The sequence below is a fragment of the Drosophila pseudoobscura genome, chromosome X (assembly GCF_009870125.1).
Source record: "Drosophila pseudoobscura strain MV-25-SWS-2005 chromosome X, UCI_Dpse_MV25, whole genome shotgun sequence".
NCBI lineage: Eukaryota > Metazoa > Arthropoda > Insecta > Diptera > Drosophilidae > Drosophila > Drosophila pseudoobscura.
In genome coordinates, this window is record NC_046683.1 from 49581179 (window position 1) to 49607398 (window position 26220).

At 46.1% G+C, this 26220-nt stretch overlaps 1 protein-coding gene across 4 annotated transcripts in view; it reads left to right on the forward strand.

The window, feature by feature from the left end:
* Positions 1–26220, forward strand: part of fz (frizzled class receptor) — a 126329-nt gene that overhangs the window by 12384 nt on the left and 87725 nt on the right. For all 4 annotated transcript variants that reach the window (XR_004469798.1, XM_001353652.4, XM_033381881.1 and 1 more), the window contains exons 2-4: positions 17445–17564; positions 24845–25039; positions 25370–25595. Coding sequence is in view for 3 of the 4 variants with exons in the window: in XM_001353652.4 (XP_001353688.4) it covers positions 17445–17564; positions 24845–25039; positions 25370–25595 (541 nt within the window). In the remaining variant the exon portion in view is untranslated. The remainder of the gene's footprint in view (positions 1–17444; positions 17565–24844; positions 25040–25369; positions 25596–26220) is intronic.

Sequence of the window (26220 nt, forward strand, 5' to 3'; positions counted from 1 at the left end):
AAGCCAAAGCCAAGAAAGCAACAGGCAACAGGCAGCAGGCAGCCCCCGGATCCGCAACAAGACCTGCAGCTAATCACAGTCTGGCCTGCCACATGTTGAACGCTTCGCCAATTGCAAATTTCTAAGCCAACTCAATAATTGACCCAAAAACAAAACAAAAACAAAAACCAAGAAAAACGTTGGTGTTTTTTTTTCTTTCAATTTATCTAAAATGTTTTTTTTGTTTGTTGTTTTTTTTTACAGAAATTTTTGTTTGTTTGTTTGTTGTTGTTTTTTTTTTGTTGCTTCGTTTCGTGCCCCCAGGACTTTTGTTGGAGATATTTGGGCCAGGCCAACGAGTTTGTCAGGAATTCAGTTTCCATATCCTGCAGCAGTTTTTGTGCTTTTCTAAATTATTTGTGCACTGCTTTTGTAGTTTTTTGCCTTTTGTTTGGCTGCAAAATATTTTCTGATTGTTGAAGTTTTCGTTTCGTTTCGTTTCGTTTCAAAAGCTGTTGATAGCGAATTTCCATGGCTTTTCCAGAGGGATGTTGAGAAAGTTTTTCCAACAACAACAACAACAAAAATGAGTGTTGTACAGCTGAGAATTTAAGAACAATTACAAAAAAACCCTTAAGGAAGAATTACCCGATAATCCCACAACCAAAATAATTTTTAAAATTTTCCAAAAATCTAACACAAATCGAAGGTTAAACTATATATTATTTACTGATTTTTGTTTGGGGTAAAAAAAATCTACAAAACATCTGCGATGTCTCTCGCGCCATCTTCCTGTCTTTCAGGGAAATGTTCCGCCCCACGTGCCACCCCATTTTCCGTTACTTAAATACACAGTTTCAGTGGCTTTTCAGTTTTCTCTCCTTCGGCCTGGCTGCAATTTGCATTTGAGAAATGACCAGAGCAAGAGCAAGAGCCAGGAGTTAAGTAGAAATCGCAGTCTGGCACTTGAAGCGTATCCCCGAAAATAGAAGGGGCGCCAGGCCGCAGGGGGGGGGGCCCGAGGGGGCAGTGGTCCGTCTCGGCTCCATTTCGTGGCATAATTAAAAACGTGCTAAGCGTTTTAACGATGCCTGGACAGTGTCGGACAACTGCGATGATGATGACGATGATGATGATGATTCCTCAGGCTCTCCTGCCCTTCTGCGACCCTTCTCTCGCACTCGATTGTCGGACTCTTGGGCTCTCGGACTCTTGGCCATGGCCAACGCCAACGATGATATGCCAGTTTCAAGAGCTTCATACACACGATGAGAGGCAGCAGCAGAGAATAAAATAAACTTCAATCTTGGTCTGGTATGTGTCTGCCTTTCCCTTCCCCCTTCCCTTCCCCCTTCCCTTCCCCCTTCCCTCTTTATTGTTGTTTATTTATTTAGCATTCTTCGCTTTTTTCCATTCAATGATTTGAAAACTGAATTTCCAGTCTCAGATTTGTTCCTCCTGCGTTTGGATTTCTTTTTGCTTATGCTTTCGAGTGCTTATGCTACCGTTAAGTGGCGAAGGGAGGAAGACACTAAGGGAAGTGCTCTAATGAGATGAGACTTGGACTTGGAGCCCGACTTGGACTCGGACACGGACTCGGACACGGACTCGGGGCTTGGTCAGGGAGCGGCTGGCCCAAGGCAGTGGCTTCCCTCTTGCTGGATTGCATGGCTTTTATTTTTTTTAATTACGAAAATTGGATTTTTATGTACCACAGCTGAGGTGGGGCAGGGGGCAGGGAGCAGGGAGCAGGGGGCAGGGGGCATGCGAGCCAGAGACACTTGACATGCATGGTGGCGATGAGTGGCCCTGGCTCTGGCTCTGTCTCTGCCGCTGGATGGGGTCCAAATGAGAGTGCGAAGATACATAGATGGGAGGAGGGGCAACAGTAGCCGGAGACTGGGGCTGGGGATGGGGCTGAGGCTGGATGCTGTCCCCATTCGAGTTTTTATCTCCTCCGCTGTGTGGCTTAATTGAGTTGGTGGTGAGTGGTACAGTCACCGCTCGCCACCGCTCACCCCTCTGGGTAATAAAATTAGGTTAAAGCGGTTGTAAATAGGTAAGAAAAGAGAAAAACAGATGCCAGATGCCGGGAAAACTCGGACTCTTACTCGGACTCTTACTTGGACTCCAATCCAACGAGAATAAGTGATTCTGCCCGCATGCATGTGCAACATTGCACAAAATTGCAGCACCTTCCCCCGGACTGGGAGCGGGTTGGGGCCTGGTGGGGTCCCAGTGAAAGCCTCAGAAGTCGAGGCCTGCCAATTGGAATACTTCACCGCAATTGCTGTCGGTTAACTGGGGGGGATTGGGGTTCTGTGGGTAAATGCTAATGATAGTAATAGGATAGGTGGATTACAGGAGCCGAACGAGCCTGTGGGTGGGTGGGCACCACACAACTTTCCCATCAGAGAGGAGGAAAGACCTGGATACTCCTCTGTCTCCACTTGTCTTGAATTTTGCTTGGAAAACGTGCTAGTTTTAGACCAATCCGAAAATTTCGGTTTTTCTCTCTCGCTCACTCGCTGTTTGCTTTGCTGAATACTCGGGACCCATCTGTACAGAACTCAAGTGTTGAAAGAATCCTTCGAGCTGATAATATTCCAAAGTCACCTTTGAAGCTCCCCTGGATCAATCGGTCGCCTTTGAACCCCTCTCCCAAGGTCACCCGCAGGCGAAACGCATCGAAAACTTCCCTTGCGGGAACTCGAAACCTTGCATGCTGGGCTGCTTCCTGTCTGGAAGTATGGAAGGGCCACACACTGGCCAATTGTTGCACTCCCGGGGCACTCTTTGCGCTCCTCCCTCGCCCACAGATGGCAACAGGAGCCCCTCTGGTGGCTCTGTAGTTTATTTACCGCATATCATATCGTGTTTCCCAGCCTCGACCACAATGTGTGCCCTGGCGATACACCCAATGCCGGTGGAGTTGTCAGCGGGCCGGCAACTGCCTGGAACTGCAGCTCCTTGGTGCTTCGTCCCCTGTAGGATGGATGGTTATGGATGCCTCCGATCCATCTTCATAATGAAACGTGTCAATTTACATGAAAATGATTTTTCCCTTACTCTCTCTCTCTCTCTCTGTGGCTCTCGGGAAAAGTGGCAACGTGTTCTTAAGCAACCCATTAGAGGCTTATTCCTCGGCTCCTACCCGCAGCACACCAAGAGACGTCTCTTACCTCCATCTCTCACTCGTCGCTTAAGTGTTTTTTATGGCACGCTCAAACTTTTTATGGGTGCCTGCATCCTGCCACAAAGACAGAGAGCTGGAGCTGAAGCTCTCGTCTTGTTTATTATTTAAAGCAAATTATCAAAATGCGTTTGCATATCGTAAAAAAAGGATTTTTTATGTTGTACATCATTAAGCATAATAATCTTGCCACCGGTGGCAGATGCACGTCGGGGCATGGAGTATCCCCGCCCGACGAGTGGGAAATTCACTTTTTATGGCTACTAATTTTTAAGCTGATTAAAAGCCATCAAAATGAAATCAGTAATTCCTCTTATATTCGTATTTCTTTTATTTTTTTGACTGATTGTATCCCTTGCCAAAGGTGTGCACTGAATTTCGATGATTGCGACGAGGCCTCGTTAAACGCAAAACTCTCAGGCGGATCTCCTCGGCTTTAACGAGTATTTCAAACTCCTTTTGGCTGGGATTTTTTTTGTGGCATATTTTTGGAGGATGTTTCTTGTTTCTTCTGTCTATTACAGGTACGTGTGTCGCCCCCCCCATTGCCCCATGTGTGTGAGTAACGAAAGTCCTGCCTCGAGCTTCAAAACTGTCAAAACTTTAGCCCGAAGCCAATTGGGAAGAAAGTTTCCAGGGGGGGGAGCGGCCCAAAGGGTCAAGTCAACCATAAATACGCAATTATTTGGAGAGCTCTCTCTCTATCTCTCCCTCTCTCCAGTTCTCTGTCGGGATTAAAGTTTCCCGGCAGCTGTCTTACCTGTTAGTCCCCTTAACTTACTGTCTTTTCGTCTCCATTATCTCGCAGAGCCAGACCCATACCCAAACACCCACAAACATTATTATTATTCTAATTTCTTTTTTTGGGCAATTAACAAAAAACCGAAAATTGTCAAAAGTTTGTAGAAGTTTGACGGCCTTCGGGGTTTCGTATCTCCTGGGGATTGTCTTCGCTTGAACAAGTCTCAAACAAACATTTTTCTGATTCTTTGACGAGACTTTCGCCTCGTTTTTTTGGTGCCACGCATTGTTGCAGGTGCGGCCGACTCCTAGTTTCGTTTCGAAAATGTTTTGCAAAATACGCAAAAAAAGTGGAGAACTTTACGGGGGGTTTGGGCGGGTAGGAGGGTCGATGGCTTAATTTGCTTTTCATGGAATGGAATATCCACAAAACAAACAGAATTCCATTTTTTTGTCCTCTTTTTCCGTGTGTATTTTTTGTTTTGTTTTGCGAGCCATTGACTTTTATATCCAGAAACGAGTACTCTATGTGGGAGAACAGAACCAGAAGCAGAACCAGAAGCAGGACCCAAACCCAAACCCAAACCCGAACCCGAACCTCATCGACTCTGAAACTGAACTGAACTGAACCGAATTGAAGTTCCAATCTCTCCTTCTCCCCCACTCCCCCGCTCTCTGGCACTGTGGCACTGTCGTTGTCGCACTTCTGGCTGGCACTGTTCACGCTCAAGTGAAGCGATGTTGTTTTTAGCTATTGCCTATAAATTTTCCTGTGGTCGTCGCTCTACGGGGAATGAATGGGGGATTTCGGGCAGAGTTAGTGTTTGGTTCATGGCGCGGGGGCGGGAGCGGGGGGCGAACGGGTTCTGGTATATCGGTATTTTTGGTGCCATTTTTGGGGCAGCCATCCCAGGCCATACCATCCGTTCAGCCATTCATCCATTCTTGTGCTCCTTTTTGTAGGTAGGTGCGTTGGGGAACGCATTTTTGCATGCCCCCCCCGCCCCGCCACTCGTCTCTGGGCCCCACCAAGCCTCAGTGTTGACAAATGGCTTAAAGTTTTCGGCCATGGGTCGTTTCATGGCTTTAATTTGAGGCAATTTGGAGGGGACTACAGACCGGAAAAAGGATGGCGATTAGCCGTGAGAGGACACTCGATGGGCGAGAAAGGGTTCTAGTTCTAGTATGGGAAAAAGAAAAGAAAATAAACGGGAAGCGGAAGTGCCACCTTTAGGGACGACGCCACAATGAGCTTTATTTCGATCACAATCGTTCCGTATGCCAATGTGTTGCACAATATTTTCAGCGAATTTCCCATTCGTGCAAATTTTCAGGTCTCGCACATTAAAGCTTTTTACCATAAGCCCGTAAGAGGGTTTCCCAGCCGCAGCCGCAACCCCCCGTCCCACTCCCACTCCCAATCCCATTGCCCGCTCGTCTATCGGTACTCTATCTTATTGAAAAGCAAAAACCTTTAAACCGCGCACACTGATGACTGATAAATGTGGCCTGAAAGCAGCGCTTACAAATAATTCAATGCCAAATGCTGAATCACTTCCCTCCCAGCCCCAGCACCAGCCCAGGCCCCAGCACCGGCCAGGGCCCATCCTGTTCCGTCCTGGCCTGTCCCCCCCACTGATCCCTCGACCAGAACAGCAGGTTGGGCCTTCATTATCAGATAGTTTTCCATGGGCGCAAAGCATTTTCCAGCAATTGAATATCCAGCGATGCCGGACAAAGCATTTGAATGTCAGTCCGTCCGTCGGTCGGTCGTCTCTCTTTTTACGCTTTTTATTTTCCCTTTTATGCTGTTGTTGTTGTTGTTGTTGTTGTTGTTGTTGTTGGTGCGGAAATTAATGAGACTGACAGGCTTTTGACGCAATTTGATGCCCCGCAGTTTCTGTTTCTGTTCGCCATTTTTTTTGTGTTGTATATTTTTTTTTTATAAATATTGAAATCATTTATCAGCAGCAGCCACAAAAGAAAGACCGACGACGATGGCCCGGCAGTGCGGTGTGGGTCACTGAGGAATGCGCGAAATCAATGAGCGATTGTGTATAATTTTTTTTTGTTTTTTTTTCGCTGGATCCGCGTAAATAGAGCTCTCGTTGGGGCGTTAATCATTCCCAGAATAAATTCAGAAAATGATCCGTAAAGGCTTTTTGGGGACTTTTTTGTTTATGCAAAAGTTCCGGATGATATTGGTTTACCGGCTTTGATGATCCGTTGATCTGTTGATCTTTGGCTGGATTCTGGCGAAATTCTGAGATCTCCTTCTGTGGAAAGAACAACATTGAAATGGGATATGTACCGATGTTTAATGATCCAATTCATGGAATCTGTAGGTGTTTATCTCCAACTGTTTATCATAGAAGCGATTTTGGAACACAGCTGAAGAGACACAGCACCGCTTTAGCCACACAAATAAGGACCTTCAAACAAAAGACGAAGCTAAAAACCAGCAGATTTGACCAGAAAATCAAATAGAGAGTGAGCGAGAAGAAAAAACCGAAATTTTTGGTTCAGAAACCATCAAAATGGAGACCTGCTTTGTTTTGGCCGAGCTTTTTGAGGCAATGAGAAAAGTGAGACGCTGAGCGACCGAATCCGAATACATTCGATCTTTCACCCATTTCGAGACGCTTTTGAATCTCCAACCGAAGCGAAAATACAGCTGGAATACCATCTGGAATAAACTGCCCAACATTCGGGACAAGCATCGTATACTTCTACCAAAGAATACTGGAAAAATGCGATCTGTATTCATGAGTGCTGCGGGGAATCGGTTATGTCTGCTCGCTTATGGGAAATTTGCTGCCAAATGAGTTCTAGAAATGCACTACATCGGGGGGGCGGGGCGGGGCGTAGCAAAAATGAATACCAATGGGCTCCTAATGTTAGTCATACACACTCGTAATTAGTACCAAAGTCCGTAGCTTGAACAATTGGGCCTGCTCTGGCAAATGCCTCCCATCCTGGACCTGGAGGCGAGCGGGCGAGCCCGCATGGATAATTAGTGTAACCTCAGCTGAAATTTACACTGAGAGAGGGATACGGAGGGCACTCTTGATACAAAGAATGCTGTCGGGATGTTGGGATGCTGGGCTGTTGGGCTGTTGGGCTGTCATCATCGTGGGTACACGGCCGAAATAAATACGAAATCATTTGTATACCGAGTTGTATTTCCCGGAGTTTCGAAGCTTGTATTTGCTGAATGCTGAAACATTTATCGCTGTCGTGGCCCCAACAGATGAGCGGCGGAGGAGCAGAGGACGCGGCGGAGGACAATGCGGATGCGGACATGGCAAATGGCAAATGGCCTGGCAGGAGATGAGTCCGATGAGCCTGCCGCTGAGCTGCTAAAAACTTGCAGCAGGGCCAGCAGTCGGTTTTGTTTAGACTGCAAACTGTGAGATAAATTGTGGTGTATCTGTATCTGAGCATGGCATCTGCAGCAAATGCAGGCCCAATACGAGTACCAGTCGCAGTCGCACTCCCAAACCCTCTCTCCCTCTATCCATGGTTGATTACAAAGCGTTGGCCAGTCTACCGAGAAATGGAAATGAAAATGCAGTCGGGGAATCGCGAACAGTCGCTCTATCCGCAGTCCTCGTCCTCGTCCTCGACCTCCTCCTGCCACTGCTCCTGCTCCCCATCTAAACGTCATCGTTTAAAGTGTTAAAATAAAAGCAAAAGATTCTCATCCGACTCGGGCCCGGCACTGGACCCCATGTTCATCTGCGGGGTTTTTGTGTGAAAAATTATGGCAGCTGACTGTGAAAAATTGTTGCAAATAGTTTTCAGTGAATGTTTTTTATTTCTCCTTCGTTTTTGCCCGCCACACCGTCGATAGCTCCGCTCCGCTCCGCTCAGAGCTCCACTGGAGTGGAGGCTTTTAGTTAATGCGCACTCGACTTGGCCCAACCAACCAACGTCAAGTGGTTTCGGTTTATCGGCAGTGGAATGGGCAGTGGAATGAGGATGGGGACGGCTTTGGCTGTGGCTGTGGCTGTGTCTGGTGGCTGGTGGCTGGTGGCCATGGTTATGGGCAGGAGGGCAGGAGGGCTGGCAGGAGGAAAGATTATGCAGCAGAAGCACCATCGATGGGATCGATGTCAGTGGCTTTGGATGCTGGAAATGTGGATGATGTGCACAAGTGCCTCACATGTGTTGCTGTGTTGCCAGCATCAGTTTTGTAAGCATTTCAAGTGTCAGTGGGGTTCGATGTTCGCCCAACTCTGACATTTCCCAGCATCGGTAGATACAATTTTTGCAATTTGTACGTGATATGATAACTGAAACTTATCTATCCCTAAAATGGCGCCCAAGAGGGGAGCCAAAGCACACTGATTGATTGTTTTTGCCAATCAACAATCACAGAACAACACCAAATAAGCGATAAACGCATCAACTCAATGCGAAATGGCAGAAATGGTGAAGAGAAGGACTAGGACTAGGTAGGACCCACTAGTACCCATTAGAGCCCTGCTTGAGTCTACAGCCTTGAGTCTACGGATCCTCCCGAATCACTAAAAGCCGAGTGCGAGCAGTCCTTGCTCTTTCTCTTTACTAGAAATTCAAATGAAAAGTGAGCGAGAAAAATTACCGAAATTTTGTGATTGGCGATACCAGAAGCGGGCTTTTTGATGGAACGAGAGACGAAGCGAATACCGAAGCCCACCGAATAGATTCGGGTTTTCTGTTCCTGAAGGCCTCCCCTACTCCCCGTCTAGGGGAAAACAAACGAAGATTCCACCGATTTGGTGGCCGTTTAAACGCACTACTAGTATTTAAACACTTAAACACACACCAATTCCATTTAATTGCCTGCCATTCGGCACCACTTAAGGCAATGAAAACTCTTCGATTCCACACCCTTTGCCAATGGGTCCAGAGCCAGTGATCCGCCAGCAGAGACATCAATCACGGCCTGGTCTTTCATTTCGCTGACGCTTCTGCTGGCGCACATTTTGTTGATGTAATTTGATGCGTTATTATTCAAATAATATATAATTTGCAGCATTATATCGCCCCGGCTGACAGCCAGACCTGAGCTTTTGTTCACTTTTCCTTGTGGCTGGCTGTGTCGCCCCCTGTGCGCCCCCGACCATGGTCCGTGGTCCCTGCCACCTGCCATAAGTTCTTGTTCTTGTAATTATTATGGTGGCAGTGTCCAGGAGCGAGGCAAACCGGCTTGACTGTGGCTTCTTTTGCGTTGGCTATCGGCTGAACGCCTTCGTCTAACTGTACGCTCAGCCAGGCACCAGCCGATCCCGATCTGTGGCATACCGAACATCTCCGATGTTCCGTACGTGTATGTACTCGGAAGAGGTTTCAGGCGCACACTTTTTGCCGTTAGCCGCGTGGTCTTGTGGCGTATCTGTATCTCGGCTGGTTGCATGCCACAGACGCCATCGCTGTTGGAATCGCCATCGTTTGCCGCCGCCACCACCACCGCCGCTGTCGTCTCGTCTCCGAATCGTAACAGTAACAGACTTTATGCAAATTGTTGTAATATTTTGTCTTCTTCCTACTCTTTCTCTTTCCATGATTTCGTTCTTATTGCGTGTAGTGTGTCCATGCCACAGGGGAGGGGGGGCGGGGGGAGGGGTGGCTAGGGGGCTGCCTGCTGGTCAGGTGGGGGATTGGATGGCACATCAAATGGACCGTTGCTTGTTACGGTCCGCATAGGCGACACTCCATGAAACGGAATTACCGTTTTGGTAGTTTGATTCTGACAAAGCTCATTGGGCATTTATTTGGCTTTATTATGCGACTTTCGGGCGGGTCTCTACCCTGCCTCTATCTCATCTCTCTGATATATGGTTAATGGCCGCCGTTAAGCCGGGGGATTTGTCACAGATGGGAATCTATTAGTGAGGCGACTGCTGGAAATTCACGCCACCTACGGCAAGGGACCGACTGATTTTCCAGTCATTTTTTCATGCATTTCCCTGTACGGATTACATTTCCTACATTTTCGAATAAATAATTAGAAAACTCTCGCGTTCTTCTCAATTTCATGGACAAATTGTCTGAAATCTTCCATGGACATGACATAAGTAATGGGGGCCTCCCCTTCAGCAGGCAGACACGCCCACTTTAACACAGTTCCCTCCGCCCCATCCCCCCCCCCCCACTCTGGCATATACATTTCACTGAACAGAGAGAGAGGGAGAGAGAGAGAGAGAGAGAGCCACCACAAAATTGTGGCCACGCAAACACGTTCCTCTCTATTAAATTTCATAAATTTATTAAATTATGCCCCACCAAAGCCAGAAAAACGAAGACAACAGAGAATCCCCAATGAAGTCGCTTAAATATAGAATAATATGCGGGGCACGACGAAGGGGAAAACTAGAGGGGGAAAATAAAGAAAAAAAGAAACAAATGCCACCAACTGAGAGACGAGTGCAATTGGGTGCAGATACAAAGAGGCAACTCAACGGGGGGCAAAATGTTTGGGAGGGTGGGGAAAGATGGGTATCTGAACTACCCCCCCCACCCCTACCCCACCCCCCTGCTCATTAGTTGTTGTCAGGCAGGAGACACGACAGACACGACAGACACGGCCTGCTAAAAATTAATATGTCAAATTATGCAGCATTCGGGTGGGGAGGGGAGGGTAGAGAGAGCATTAAAAGAGAGACTGAAGCGTGTCCAGGCAACATGCAAAGAGGTTCCACTGTGCCACCAGAACTATCTTCCCTCTCCCCGGCAACCCTCCACTCCGTTCTGCGTCTTTCGTGCAATTAGAAAGAAGCTCGACTGAAGCTCCTGCCAAAATGTCAAACCGAAAATATGCTGCGTTTGCTGCTGTCTCCATGTCAATGTCACAAGAGAAAGATAGAGCGAAAGAGATAGAGCGGAAGAGAGAGAGAGAGAGTGGTGCCAGGTACTGGTTTTGGGTGAAAAGTGGAAATTGGCAACTGGGGAACTGCACCTGCTTGCCGCCCCCTGTGGCAGCATCATCTGAGAAGGTTTCCAATAAGCCAAGTCTGATTTTCGGGCCAACAACATCTTGAGCAACATGTAGCAAGTGATTGTCCAACAAATTATTTAATTTGCATACGAGCTAATGCCTCCTGATGCTGAATGATGTGACAGGGGATCTGTTACGCCCCCACCACAGTCTCTCCATATATACACACACTATATAGATATATATACGAGTTGGTTAGCATGTTTAACGTGTATTTGAGGCCGTCAGATGGTCAATGAGTGTTAGCGTCACGTTGGCATCGTCGTCGTCGTCGTCGTCGTTGTCCCCCTGCGGAGCTCTCTTCCCAGCTTTACTCCACTTGGGAGTACGTGACATGCATGGCCGATATGTATTTGTTGTACTCCACTCCGGCATTATACGCATACGTATACGGCGTGAGATATCTCTTTGTACGACTATGCGTAAAAGTTTGCCTGGCAGACGCTGAAACTGAAGCCGAAGCTGGAGCTGGAGCTGGAGCTCCAGCTTAAGTTGGTTTTAAGTTGTAAGCATTTAGTTGACATTAACTGGGATTTGGCCCTCGGAGGGGCAAGAACTTGACTGGGATTATTTATCGGATGATGCCTTCAGGGTGGGGAGGGCGGAGAATCGATAGATAAACCCCAGCAAAATAATTATATTTTATGGCAAAATATCACTTTCTAGAACAGCAGCCATTTTGCATGAGAGTGAGCGGGGAAAAAAAACCGAAATTTTTCAAAGCCAGATTCGGTTTCTCTTTTTTTGTTTTTCCTTTCTTTTTCTTTGATCAAATTAAATGCATTAAATTTGAATAATTAAATGAATAATAATAAAAGGACGTGGAAGAGGGCAACCCTAATTCATATGCACAGCCATAGCCACAACCACAACCCTTTTGGTAGCCTCAATTTTCAATGACTAATTACCAGGCTTCAAAGCGAGGCAGAGCGGCACGGGCACCGACCGGGAACCACCTGTGGTCCTTTATAAATACAATATTCATACGTGCGACACACGGAAAAAATTCCCCCAGCTTAACACCTTGCATGTATAATGGCCTGTTGGTCGGTCTTCTGCCTCAACACCGCCCCCAGAAAGGACCAGACCAGACCAGACCGGGCCTACAGACCCTACAATGACCCGACAACAATTCGCATAGCTTCGGGGCGCGGACCTTGTGCCGTGTCACCTTTCCGAGGCCGAATGGAGCGGGGTACCAAAAGAATACGAGTCAAAATTTAAAACAGATGCTCATTATAAATATCCATTAAAATTACATGGCCTGTAATCAAGGGGTGGACCGAGGGCACATGCGGGGGGGACGGCGGGGGGGATGCGCGCGCGGAGTTGCCTATTCCCGTCTTCTCGCTGGAGGCATAATTTGCATGTAGTCAAGTGTAGACCTTAACAGCATCTCTCTTTTTTTCTCCTCCTGTTTCTCGTTGGCTCTGAAAGGGTTAAGCGAGCAGCCGGCCCCGGCAGGGACATGGGCGAGGGGGCGTTAACCGAAAAAGGAAATCGCGCTAAAAGTTGTCGGGCCTCGGGTTGCCAATCCTCTGCTCCTCTTGTCCTCTGCTCCCCTTCCGCTTTCCGAGACCCGGCTAACATATGGACGGGTCGACATTTTATAGCCCCGGGATCAGTTTCGTTTTTGGCAGACCGCAAAAAATGTTCGCATAAAAAAAAGGGGGATTCGAGGAGGAGAAATCCTCCAATATCGAATCGGAATCCTTAAAACCCTTTTTTGTCTGCCTTTGGTTTGGCTTTTAATAAAGTGTCGACATGTGTAATTTGCGGGGCCTTTTGTAGGCACCGGGAAGGGGTCAGGGTGGTGCTGTTGGTGACCCCGACACCGACCAATAATATTAATAAATTATGGGGGGCAGGAATTTTGAGCATTGTGTTGCGGTCAGGCAAGAAAATGTGTGAAAAGTGCTTGTTGACTCTTTGACTCCTTTTTACGGGTATTATTATTATTGTTTTGTGTGTGTCTGTGTGTGTCCATTTGAACTTTTGACCCGACTTGGGGTCCGGCGGGTAGCACTTCCTGGTATCCTACTCCTTCTCTTTCGTCGCATCCTTATTGAATTCAAATTGTTGTTTTTTTTTGTCTGTGTCTGTGTCTGTGTCCGTGTCTGTCTGGGGTTTTCTTCTTCTGCTTTGTTTGTGTTTCAAGAGGAAAAGGAAAGAAGAAGAATAACAGCAAAGAGAAAAGAGAGAGAGAGAGAGAGAACAACAACAACAGTTGACAGCTTGTCCTTTTGGGCCTTTCAATCGGCCGGCTATGCCTGTTCCATCCTGTTCCATCCTGCTCAAATCAACCCTTAGGACAATCCAATTCTCTCTATTACTCCATCTCTCTCTCTGTCTATCCCTCTCTGTCTCTTTCTGTGTGTTGTTGCTAGTCTCTTTACGGTGCTGTCTGTTGCCCTGTCTATTTTGACTTTAACAACGTCAGCAACACCCCCAAAAATACGCAGAAACATGCATATACTCGTACATCGTCCAGGGGAGGAGGGAGTCAGAGTCATCATTAACGCTGTCCGAGGGTTGTCTGAGCAGTCAAGAGGGGTTGGCATGAGGGGGGCATCGGTCTGAAACTGAAGGCTAAAACTGAAGTGTGTTCGAATAAGGTGTTCGGCTGTTGTCGGACAGTGGAATCTACAGATAATAACGGACACCAAAAGATGGGGAAGAGTGTTTACGGAGGAAGGCCGGGTCTACGGGTATTTCCCATTCAAATGAACCTCGTTTCAATGATCCATACAGATTCTCGCCGTGATTCCTTCGTCTTTTCTGCACCCATTCATTCCATTTCGTTCCACTGTATCCCACAGGATGACTGGCTCTTCCGCTGCCTCAACGCTTCGACTCTTAATAATTTGCAGCATCTCCACCATCATCATCAACACGCCCCCAACTCAAACAACGGCCAGCTGGAAGAGTTCTCTTCTCCCCTGCCCTCCCCTTCCCTGCTGTACCTCTCTTGCCCTTTGGCCTTTCATAACTCGCGCTGGGCATAAAATGTATCTGCAATAAATTAAAAACTCCTTAAATGTTGGCAAAACTTCGTTTATTCCTCAACGGTCTCTCCTCCTCCATACCGGTCTTCCCCCGCCTCGGCGGCCCACCCCCTTTGGTCCATTGTCTGCCATCTTTTTTGTTGCATTATATTTGTGGCCTCCAGCCAAAAATACAAAAACTGAAACATTATTTTTATATTGTTTTGTTCTTGTAGAATTGCCACTTTGGACTAGGCGGGACCGGGGGGGTGGGGGACAGGGACTGGAATATACTCGGTTTGAGGGCATTTTGGTCGGTTGTCCGGCCTTTGTTGCTGCTCCTGGTCGGATGCTCACGCGGCCGGCATGAAAACTTATGTCGGCGGCCTTTGGGCGCAATTATTTATACATGCCTCATAAAAATCGCAAGACAATGGGACCCCAGACTGGGACCAGAGTCCCAAGCCCCCAGACCCCAGACCCCAGACCCCAGACCCTAGACTCCAGGCAGAGGCCCAGACCAGATCAGGCCGAAAAGGGACAGCACCAAAAACAACTTGGAGTCCACTCCGACTTGGGCCTAACAATGCAGTCTCTGGACTCCTTTTGTTGTGGTCAATGTTGCAACTAGTTGTTGTTGCTGCTGTTGTTGCTGCTGTCGATGGTTGCTCTTGGGGCATTCTCTTGTAAGCCGAGGTAAGGGCTGGCTGAGGGGAGTCCACACTACAATTACCCATAGAAGAGGCCGTCTGTTTGATTTTGGTTTGGTAATAAAGATAGATCGATGGATCAGTGGAACAGGAAGCGATCGTTGCGAATGGATTCGAGCATGATAAATACCCATATGGATGGACCTACATATATGGACCTATCAACTGATGCATCAGCCATGGCTGTGGGGAAAGTACTAGGAATTTTCCATAGAAATTTCGTAGAGAGCAGACTGGCAGTTCCAGCTGTTTGCTGGGGGACTTGAATAGATTTTTGATAACGATAAGTACACCCCCACCCCCACCCCGCCCTTAAAGCTAAAGTTGAATTGGCCCAATTGTCTTGCCGCCTGCCGCCTGCCACTTGGCCCTGCCAATCCCTCAAAATGAGTTCATTAAAATTTAAATTTTCAACGCTGCCTTGGCTTGGCAGGAAGCTTAAGCTTGAAGGATAATTTCAGATAAATGTGGCTACTTTTCCATGGACTACAGACAACAAAAAAAAAAAAAAAACTGCGGGCAATTTAGAGGAGTACCGAGCCCCAGTTCCACTTCCAGTCCCAGTCACAGTCTCAGTCCTTCTCCCCAGCCAGGCAGGGCTCTCTCTTTCTTCGCCAGGCTTTATGTTATTGTTGCGGATCTGTTGCTTTATGCGTCTCAAATATGCGTAAATATTGTTCCCCCAGCAGTCTCTGTTCTCTGAACTCTCCGTATAACATTACCATTGGCTGTTGGCATCCCTTTTGCTCTCTCCCTTGGAGCAAAAAAAACGCAATTTGCGCCGCTAACCTAACGATGATTGCCAAAAACGATGCCCACGGAAAGCCGTGGGGGGGGGGGGGGTGGGAGGATTTTAAATTTTTAATGGGAATTTGAAATAAGTCCCAGTGCCCAGACAGGGACGAGAACGAGGACGAGAACGAATACGAAGACGACAGACAGGGGCAGATAACACTTTTTGGTGGAGTTTGCTCTTTGACAGAGAGACTGACGACGGCTTCTGTTGCTCTGCTTTCTCTCAGCCACAGAGGCGGGTAGGAAAGAACCTGCAGTCACTGTCAGCCCGAGTTTGAACGACTATTCCCCGCTCTCCTGCCTCCTGCCTCATGCCTCCCGCCTGCTGCCATGCAAGAAATTGTGATACCCAGCAGAGCCTGCTCCTGCGTTTCTGAAATCTGAATATTTGCACTTCAAATAGATTTGCCTCGAGAGGAAAGTGCTTTCGCTTGTATTTTGACATTAATATGAGATTATTCCATTGAAATGTGCACATGTCGTATTTAAAACAACATATTACAGTCAAGTTAAATATTTTCTTATTCCGATTAAACATATTTGGCGTTTTGTGCGAAAAGTTTCGTTTTCGTTTTTAGGTGCTCGCGTTTTCGCATGTTTTTGTCCATAATTTAGTGCTGTACAGCGCACATTTGGTGCTGTTAAGCGCTCATGTCGGGCTGTTAAGCGCTAATGTGGTGCTGTTAAGCGCACAGCAGCCTCTGTTATGTGCGTCAGCTGTTTGCCTGAGACCGCAAGGTGTTGTTGAGTTAAAAAAAAGGAATTATTATTTATAAAAAAGGCAAAAGCTAAGTTACCCTCGAAATGGTGTTGGATTTATGTCCCTCTATTTTGTGCCTTTTGCAGGGTATCTCAAGTCTCGACTACTTCTTCGTCTGCTTGCCTCTTCTTTTCTCTTCCTTTCACGAATTGTTTTCGCTTGCCAACCGCCTGCCTGCCTGCCTGCGTGTGTGTGTGTGCGAGTGTGTGTGTGCGTGTCGAGTCGAGCTATCTAAAATTCAAATCTTTTGCGGTTTACAATGCGCCACCAGAAGAGAACAACTCCGCTTTTCTCTCTTCTCGATTCTCTCTGCCACAGAACGAGCAGAGCCTTGGGGCGTCTGTCTGTCGTTGTTGTTGTTTGTCCGTTTGCATTGTTGCCACACTTCGTAATGCAATTTTGTGGGGGTTGATTTCGCCTTCAGTTTTTGGAGTTCAAGGTTGACCCGAGTCCGGGCCCCTGTTTCGGGCAAATCTCATTAAACTGCAGTTATTGCGATGAGATTTTTGACGCCGCTGAGGGTTGCAGTCGTAGACCAGTCCCTGGTGACATTTCTGTGCTGATTCCACCCTGAAAGTGGTAAATATATTCGAATATATCTCAATATTTATGCTAATATTTTCGTTACATTTCGAGTCAGTATTTTTGGTAATAAAAAAGGATCTGGATCTGAAAGAAAGAATAACTGAATTGAAATCTAAGAAAAACCAATTCTTTATTCTTAAAAAAACTAAGATACAACTGAGGCTTGCTTAAGATACTTTTCAAGGTATTTACTTATAGATCTGTAAGTTCTGTAATCCATGTATTACATGCGATGCTGTAATTCGCCTCGAAATATGCAGAAAATACCATACAAAGTGGGCGAGAAAAAGCACCGAAATTTTCGGATCTGACACAGTAAAGGCTACGACAACCGCTTCGTTCAGTCCGCGAAGGCTGTGACGCTGTCACCGAATACCGAATCCGAACCGATTGTCCATATAAAAATGGAATAATCTATATATTGTTTGTCTGTAACTCTCTATCCCTTAAGTTTGTGCACACATCGTTTGCCCTCATTACATTAGCCCACTCCAATCCACTCCCCTCCACGGCAAGCCAGGCCACTCATTCATATTCGTTTTCCATAAGTCTCCTCCTTTAATCCCCTTTAATTACAACCCACAATCCCATTTTGCCCACATTTAATTTAAGCCTTATTAATTAATCGCTGCCAGCAAATGAATTTGCCTCTTTGTGGGCTTCCCTTTACGCCCATAGCAATTTAATCATTTGTATCTCCTTTATTCCTCCGCAGGATCTCCATGACTGCGGGGCCCCATGCCATGCGATGTTCTTCCCGGAGAGAGAGCGGACCGTTCTCCGCTACTGGGTGGGATCCTGGGCGGCAGTCTGCGTGGCGAGCTGCCTTTTCACAGTAAGTTTTTGATCCGATGCTTCCGTTGAGAATCATATGATATAAGATATTGTACCATAGGGGCCTTCGGCTACCCTCCATTTATGTCTTCTTGCTGCCAGCCAGCCACCCACCCAAGCAGCCACCCAGCCAGCCATCCACCTTTGTTATCCTTTGCTGAGTGCTGCCATATTTTCTTTAAGTAGAGCTGAAAGCAAACATCTTTCCCCACGTAAAAACGACTGAATCCTGATGCTCTTCTCCTCCAGCAAGTCTATTATTAAGGGGTACAGCGAGGGGTGGCGTGAGGTAGCCAGGACGAGGTCGTTTGGCACTTTGGCAAATCCCACGCTTTGACATATTACCTGTCAGTGCATATTTTTCAATAAACTTGGCAAAACATATGCAGAAGCCAGCGCCAGCGCACATCCCTCCTCTCGGCACCCTGCGGCGCTCTTGGCAAGGAGGATGCTACCTTGACAGCGGAGGTGGGGGCAGCAGAGCACGGCAGAATGGCTGGCGGGCTGGCTGGCTGGGTGGGTGGGTGAATGTATCCATAGATGGAAGGACAAATACCAGAGAACAAAAGTAAATTTCAAATATTATTAGAATTGCCCTTTGATATTCCGGAATGTCCTGACATGCCTCAATGTCTCCCATTCCTTTGACTCGCGCCGAGCATAGATGGCCTCCAAAACTAATATTGGAAATAGTTCTCGCATAGTAATACGCGGTGTTTTATTCGCTTTCGAGGAATGTGGAAAGCCTTCAAGTGGGGGACCCTCTTTAAGGGTTCAAAGATAGGGATTACGGATTGTTGCCAAGCAATCGAACAGGATGGACAGTCCTTCGATAGATGGGACGCCATAATTCATTGGTAATACTCTACGTACAAGGTCCTTCTTTGGCATTCTGGCAACTCAATTCCAGTGGCAGCCGTTTACCATAAAATATCCATTCATTTCGAACAGTTTAAACAATATTTATGCCTGCCTTCTCTTTCGTTTCCAATAACCATAAATCAATCAATTTTCGTTGTCTAATTATCTCGTCTCGTCCCGTCTCGCTGGAACTCTATTCATCATGTGAAAGGTCCTGTGGAGGAAACTCTCTTGCTTCCCGCCCTGCCCCTCCCTCCTCTCTGATCTGTCACTTTACTTGAGCGTATGGAAATCAACTTGTTAGCAAAGCATTTTCCCCATTTTCCCTCGCCCCCCCAATGCTAATATTTGTTACCTTTTTTACGTATATCCATCATGTTCAGGAAAAGGACCATAAGTTGGAATAAAAAATCAATTTAGTTGTGGGGTCTGCTCCGACAGGCCCTCGAATCAAAAGCAACCAAAACGGGGGGACCGAACCTGCTCCAATGCTAATAATTCCCAAGTAATCACACGGACCAGCCATCGCTAGGCAAGGGGGACCCAAAAAAGAACATCTATCAAAGCGGGAGAGGCCCCAGCTTCCAGCTACCAGCTACCAAGGACTCTGAGTGACACACACACGTCATAAAGTTGTGCTACATCCATCAAGCCCTGCAGAGGTCTAGGGTCTAGGGGCGGGCCACCCCCTGGGGGACAGTGTCACTCACATGGCGACATGTTTTTGCATGCTGTCTCTGGTTTTTTCACCCTCCACCCCCCTCTCTGTTCTCCGTTCTCCGTTCTCCACTGCGATACATTTTTGTCATTGCATATAATTTGTCGCCCATTGTCAGCGCCAGATCCTGCCCACACCATGCGAGGGCGTGGCATATCAGTGCAATCCAGAAGAAGAATAACAACAGCAACAACAACAACAGCAACAAATTCTATGCAAATTTCAAAATTGTTTTCCCAAAAAAGGGGGAAAAAGCAGAGAGAGAGGTTTTTCATTTGCCTGCTCATTCTACTTACTTTTTATGATTATGATTATGTTCTCTCCGAGTGTTCATTCCCATTCCCATTTTCATTCTCGTTCTCATTCGTCGTATATTTATTTTGTAATTTTTTTTTGCCCTGGCTGAAACATTTTGCATTTTCCACGCATCCATCAGTCCAGACGGAGCTGAGTTCATGCAAATTTTCTCTATGCTTTCCCTTTCCATTACCATTTCCCTTTCCCCTTCCCTTTTATTCGCTGTTATTTAGTCAACTGCAACATTTCCACTGATTTGATTATTTCTTTTTTTTTTCTATTTATTTCTATTTCTTTGTTGGATTTACTGATTGATTGCAATTCATCGAAATCAGTGCATTTGAAGCTATTTATGGAGGGTTCTTCACGAGACAAACCAGATTTAATTTGTTTTTTAATCACAAAATGAAAGAAAACCCCGAAAAGTGTCTGGCCTTTAAGGATCCCTTTAAGATTTTCCCTTGGAAACCCACAAATATTCCGCCCCCCTCCCACAAGCTAAATATGTGAATGGTTTTCATTTTGATTCCTCCTCCGTTTTCCATTTTCCATTTTGCAGCTTTTAGATGTATGTATATTTTCGTATGCTTATATTTTTGATGCCCCTGCGAATTGTAGTCAATACATCTCAATAAATTCCCCATGAAATGTGGGTTATGTTTGTTGTCTGTTTGTTGATTTTAATAAACTTTCTCTCCCCCGTCTCTGTCTCTATAGAAAAACTGCAATGCCACAAAAATATGTCAATAAAAATGGCAATAGTAAAAAAAATATATGACACATGAGAAAGCATTAGAAAATTGCAGTTGAAGCTTAGAGGTTGTCGGAAAGGGGGAAAGGCGGAAAAGTGGGGAAAATACTCGATGATTGTTTGCCTTTGTACTTGAAATACTTCGCATTTATTCAGATTTAGTTGTGACATTTCTGGGCATTTGGTATTCAATAAATAAAGTGCTCAACTAAATGAATGGGTATGGAAATTGGCATGGATATGATTATTAAAGAATACAGATTTTTGTTTAACATTTTCCAGATTATATTAAACAAAAATTCTCAAAAATAAATTAAAGTTTAAATGAAGTAAATTCAAGAATTTAAAAGATAAAAGTATCTTAAAACCAAATGAAAGAAAGCATTCTCATCCTCCAGCATATTCGCCAACCAATTTTCCACTGACAGCGGCCCGGGTAAGACCTTTGGGGGCTTTTCATTTCCACTATCAACAGAAATTATAAGCAAACAAATTTTATTTCAATTTTCGCGAAACTAAAACTAAAACAAAAATATTTTCGCCCCAGAAACTTTTGTCTCAAGTTGAGGGCTCCGAATGTCAGAATGGAGCCAGGTAAAAGTGTCAGGAAATTTCTGAAGGGAAAACTTATTGCCATGCGGTGAGGGGGTGGCTGCTGGGTGTGAGGAGGTGCCGGTGTGGAGGTGGGAGTGTGTCACATCAACTGTCAACAATCAACACCTTTTTCATTAAACGCATTAGATGAGATGAGACAATGACTCTGCCTGACGTGCAGACTGTGTCTCCCTCTCTCTCTCTGACTCTGACATTTGTTTTTCAATGAAAAGCGAAAAGAGGAAATGACAATGTGTGTGTTTGGGTGGAGGAAAATGGCTTGATAGCTGAGCAGCGGCAGGGGGCAGGGACATAGTGGATGAGGATGTTCGTTGCTGACTTTGATGACTTTTCCTTAATTACTAAACCTGTGAACAGGGGACCTTCAATTGAAAACTACGAGTAGTACACGGGCAAACCGAATGCAGTTCATCGAGCCGCATATTTCAATAGGTATACATCTGTACATCTGTCGGATATCGAAATACACACAGCCCGCCGACAGCTGAATAGCAGGAAGCCTTTTCGGGCTCTACAGGGCCTTTAAAGGCTTCAATGTTGATACATTTTTCCCTCTAGATATTGTTTTAAATATATATAATAATTTAATCTAAACCAAAGCTCTTTTTGTGATGTTTGCATTCAGGTTTTAATATTTGGCGTGTGCTCTACCCTGAAACGATTAATAATAGTTATTAAATAGGCTCGCGTACTCGTAATTTTTAATTATTGAAATGTATATTCCATAAACGTCAAAACTGTCAGAGACAGCAAATACTCGCACAAAAACCTCAAACATTTACCACAAATTTATGCCACATTCGCTGTCGCTGTCGCTGCCCCCAACCTGACTGAAATGTTTATGTTAATAGTTAGTTGTTCTAATAGACGATCCGCCCCGCCCCTGCCCCGCCCCGCCCTCGACTAGACCCGACTAAAAACAATAAAAACTATCCCATTGCTGATGCTGTTTCCCTATGCAAATTTATGCAATTTTTGTTCAAAGTATTTTCTTTTTTTTTTTTTTGTGTTTTTTTTTGTTGTCAGTTGAGTTAAATCTAATTTATGCAAAATTCAAAAACTGCCAACCGCTGGCAAAGCTCTCAAAGCTTTTCTGTGGCTTTTAGTTTTCAACACTCCTCAGCTGTGGGTGGAGATGGAGGGGCGGGGGGAGGGGGAGGGGCTGCCGCGGAGGTGGGTGTAACCACTTTAGTTTTTGGGCTGATTTTAATGACCCAAGCCAAGGAAATTTATGAGCGCTAAAAATTGAAATAAAATTTGTTTTTTTTTCTTCCCCTCTTTTTCTTTTGGTTTCTGTTGACCGTGAAAGGCTCTGTGCTAGCGAAATAATTTATTCAGAGTTGAAGGAAGCCTAAACGAAGGCGTTGAGGAGGTTATTATTTTGTGTGTTTTATACCCGATATATTAGGGGTATATTAGAGCTATCCAGTGGCGTCTTCTGGTGTGAAAATTGTAAACTAAGCTCAATTACTGGTTAAAATAAATAATTATCAAGCATTTAACACAAACGCCTCCGCTGTAGTGGGTTGAAGATCTAGTTCCACCTACGACAAACCCAAGAAAATGTTCAAAAAGGTACATGTGCTCTCAAAAACACACATTTTTATTGTTGTAAATCTTAGGACTTGAGAGATGGATTTGGAGAAGAGCACTGCTTCGTTTCGTTTAGTTTTTTGTATGTTTTGTGGCATGAAAATGTATTTAAAATTACTACTGATTACTTGTCAAAGAGCTCTATATCGGCCGTCTGCTCCTCGGCGGTGAGCTCCTGCTAATCATTCGATTGTATATCTAGGATAATGGGAGGACCTGCTTCCATATCCGGCATGGGTTCACACTCGGCATTCTTGTCACCTGAGGGGCCTCCAAAATCGTCCGCATTATCCAGCTTCTCAGCATAGATCCCGACTGTGGCTTGGGATTGGGGGCACTGGTTATCCCAGAGTCCGTGTGGAGTGGCCACAGATTTAGAATATCCATGTGGTCCAGACATCCCACATCCCACTCCTGGGCGCCGGCACTCAGCGTTTCGCTGTCCATGAGCTCATCCGTCTCCTCGTCATAGAGGTAGCCCACCGTCGAATTGAGCTTCCCAAAAATCAACGTTTCCTTGTTCTTTGCCAACGTCGATAAATTCCTTCTGGGCTTAGGTGCCCTATGCGCCACCTTCGCCATCACCTGGAGGTCCCTCAGAGAAGTCCGTCGAGGTGCGAGCATTCAAAACCGCCGACATACGCAATGCATCGATGTAGACCTTGGCCGAGGCATCCAGCCAAGAGCCAGCCATCTGTGAAGGTAGAAAAGTGGGTTAGGAGCTCTCCATATTGGTCGGAGGGGTAGGGAGTATCTTTTTGAGACGTCTATTCATTATCAATATCAATCGACGACATATCCCAGGCATTGTCCTTGCTCAGCTCATAGCGTTTGAAGAGCTCCAAGCAAGAGCGTAGCGTCTCGATCGGATCGACGCAGTGGGATCGTGTACAAATGTAGAGTTGCGGTCGCAGCAGCAACTCGCAACGTTCCCCCTCGTGTTTTGGGTGGATTCAAAGCTGTTATTCATCCAGTGCAGGACCCGCACCATGATGGTTGACAATTCTGGAAGGCTTTAAAGCAATTAAAATCCACACACACACAGCATACATAGCCATGCACAAAGAGAGGTCAGAGGTTCTTCACTCCATATTTGATTACGCGCCATTGAAACAAATTCATTATCATGCCCGACCCACTAAGCCAGGCCAAGGCGGTAGGTCCTTTGTCTACGAACAGCAGATCCCCGAAAACCCCCCCAAAAAGTCATTTAATTCGAACAAAACTCGAACTGAGAGAAACAGTTGGGTTTTTCGGGCCAAAATGGAGTTCAGCATACGCACTCGCACTCCTATGTTTGTGTGTGTGTGTGTGTGTGTTGTTGGCCTTGCATTAATGTGGCGAGTATTATTGTTACCACGACTAGACCTTTTGAATAATTCATGGCTGCAGCAACGCACTTCTCAGACTCTCGGAAATTTATTCATTTGGAAATCGTTTTTCTCCTCCGAAATTATAGTTCTCTTAGCCAGCTTACATCTAATTTCCACCTACGCAACCCCTCCCCTTTCCCCTCTCATCATTTGCATATATGGTAAGTGAAGGGGTGCGGTGGGGGGTAGGTGTGGAGTGCCAGGGGTGAGTCACTTCATTTTGTAACTCGTTTTGTCGACAGACAGAGAAAAGCTGAGAAATTGAATTGAATTGTTTATTTATGCCAAGCTGCAAAAACAGTCAACAAAAAAGGGGGTGGGTGGGGAGTTCCTGTCGCATCTCCCCATCCCTCGTCCCCATCCCTCGTCTCACTACCTCTGGCCGTCTAGCAATTTGTTGTGCCACGCATCGGAGGGGCTTTTGTAGGTGTGACCAGATACAAATGAAACGAAATCAGCTGAAAATGTTGCGAAAACATTTGCCCCGGACACGCCCACAAATGATGCGTCAGTGGGCGGCCCGAAAGAGCGAAAGAGAGACATCTGTGGGTGAAGTTTCCTCAAGTTGGGAGACTTTTGTTTGTGCCACACCCACACACGAAAAACTTGAGAGGAAAATCGCAATAGTAGAAGAGTATTCCCCCACTTGAAGACGGAAGTGTAGGAAATTGTAGGTTTCGCCGAAACCATCGGCATTGGGTGTACCAAAGACAACAGATTAAAGACGTTTTTTTGGGGCCCATCACCACCTCAGAGACCCATTCCAGCTAAGGAATTTTTTGGCCATATTCATTAAGGCCAACACCAGCCCCAAAGGAGAAGCAAAATGAGACCCTCTTGCGAGTTAATGCCACAACAATCGCAATCACAATCAGCTAATGTGTAGTGCCTAATGACCAGGGCCGAGCCGCGAAGATCCTTAATAGGTCCAGCGACAAGAGACCGACTAATGCGATTTTAAGAGATACTCAAAGAACAATCTCTTGGGTTAATTAAGGCAAACATAATTAAATCTAAATTCATATTTAATATGTTGCATTCTCCTTCTTTTTATTCCATTCTCCTCCTGCCAGGTGCTCACCTTCCTGATCGACTCGTCGCGCTTTCGCTACCCCGAGCGGGCCATCGTCTTTCTGGCCGTCTGCTATCTGGTCGTCGGCTGTGCCTATGTGGCCGGCCTCGGAGCGGGCGACTCCGTGTCGTGCCGCGAACCATTTCCGCCGCCAGTCAAGCTCGGACGCCTGCAGATGATGTCCACCATAACCCAGGTAAGATGACACGAAGGCAGAGGCCCTCCCCTAACCCCTGGCAGAGAACTTTCACACACAGATGGTATTCATGATGGTCCGTAAGCCAATGGATCATTCAGATCTATCTATGAAACGTAGCTGAGATGTGAACGATCCATAGTAAGACTTTACCTCGTGTGATCTACAACATGAGGAAACCCTTCTTTAAGAAGAATTATCCCCATAGTTCCATCATATCATATACCTTAAACCAAACAGACCTCCATATGCTGTGTGTGTGTGGATGTTGTTGCTTATTTTTATTTTTTATATTGACCAAAATCTCGGTTTGCCTTTGGTTTGTTGCAGGGCCACCGTCAGACGACCTCATGCACCGTATTATTCATGGCATTGTATTTCTGCTGCATGGCCGCCTTCGCGTGGTGGTCGTGCCTCGCGTTCGCCTGGTTCCTGGCTGCCGGCCTCAAATGGGGCCACGAGGCAATTGAAAATAAATCGCATTTATTCCATTTGGTTGCCTGGGCGGTGCCCGCCCTGCAGACCATCTCCGTCCTGGCCCTGGCCAAAGTTGAAGGTAAGTCCACCCCCACAAAATACAAAAAAAAAAGAAATAACCAACAAGAAAACAAAAAAGAAAATATTATTATTGTTATTGATTTACTAACACAGCGACCTTGAACCTGGGGGTTCATTCATCCATTAACCACATAAATCTCTATCGGTAACACCCTACCCGGGCCCAAAATAGACCCCGGCCTGGACCCCAACCATTTCGTCAGTCTGGAGGCAATTTCATCGTGTAAGGCGAAACCGTCATTAGACATCATTTGTGGCATTAACTGTATCTGTATCTACTTCTCGTGGCTCGCACCGGACGAGGGGGGAAACTTGAAGAAAACCCTAAAAAATAAGCGATGAAATAGCGCGAACGGTGGGCCCTGTGACGCGATTTGAATGTAAATTTTAGTGAAACAAATTTGTGGCGAGAATTCGTAAGGAATTTATGGAACAACAACACAGATTTCCTGAAAATTATACACTTGTTCTGATAAATCTTTAAATTTGTTCCCAGCAAACGAATGGAAAATTATATTAATATTTAGGCTCTTGGCAACAGTGCCTGCCCCACTGTACGCACAGTGTGCGTGTGCCGTGCCGTGCCGTGCCGTGCCTTCCGTTTCATAGTCATTTTGTGGTTC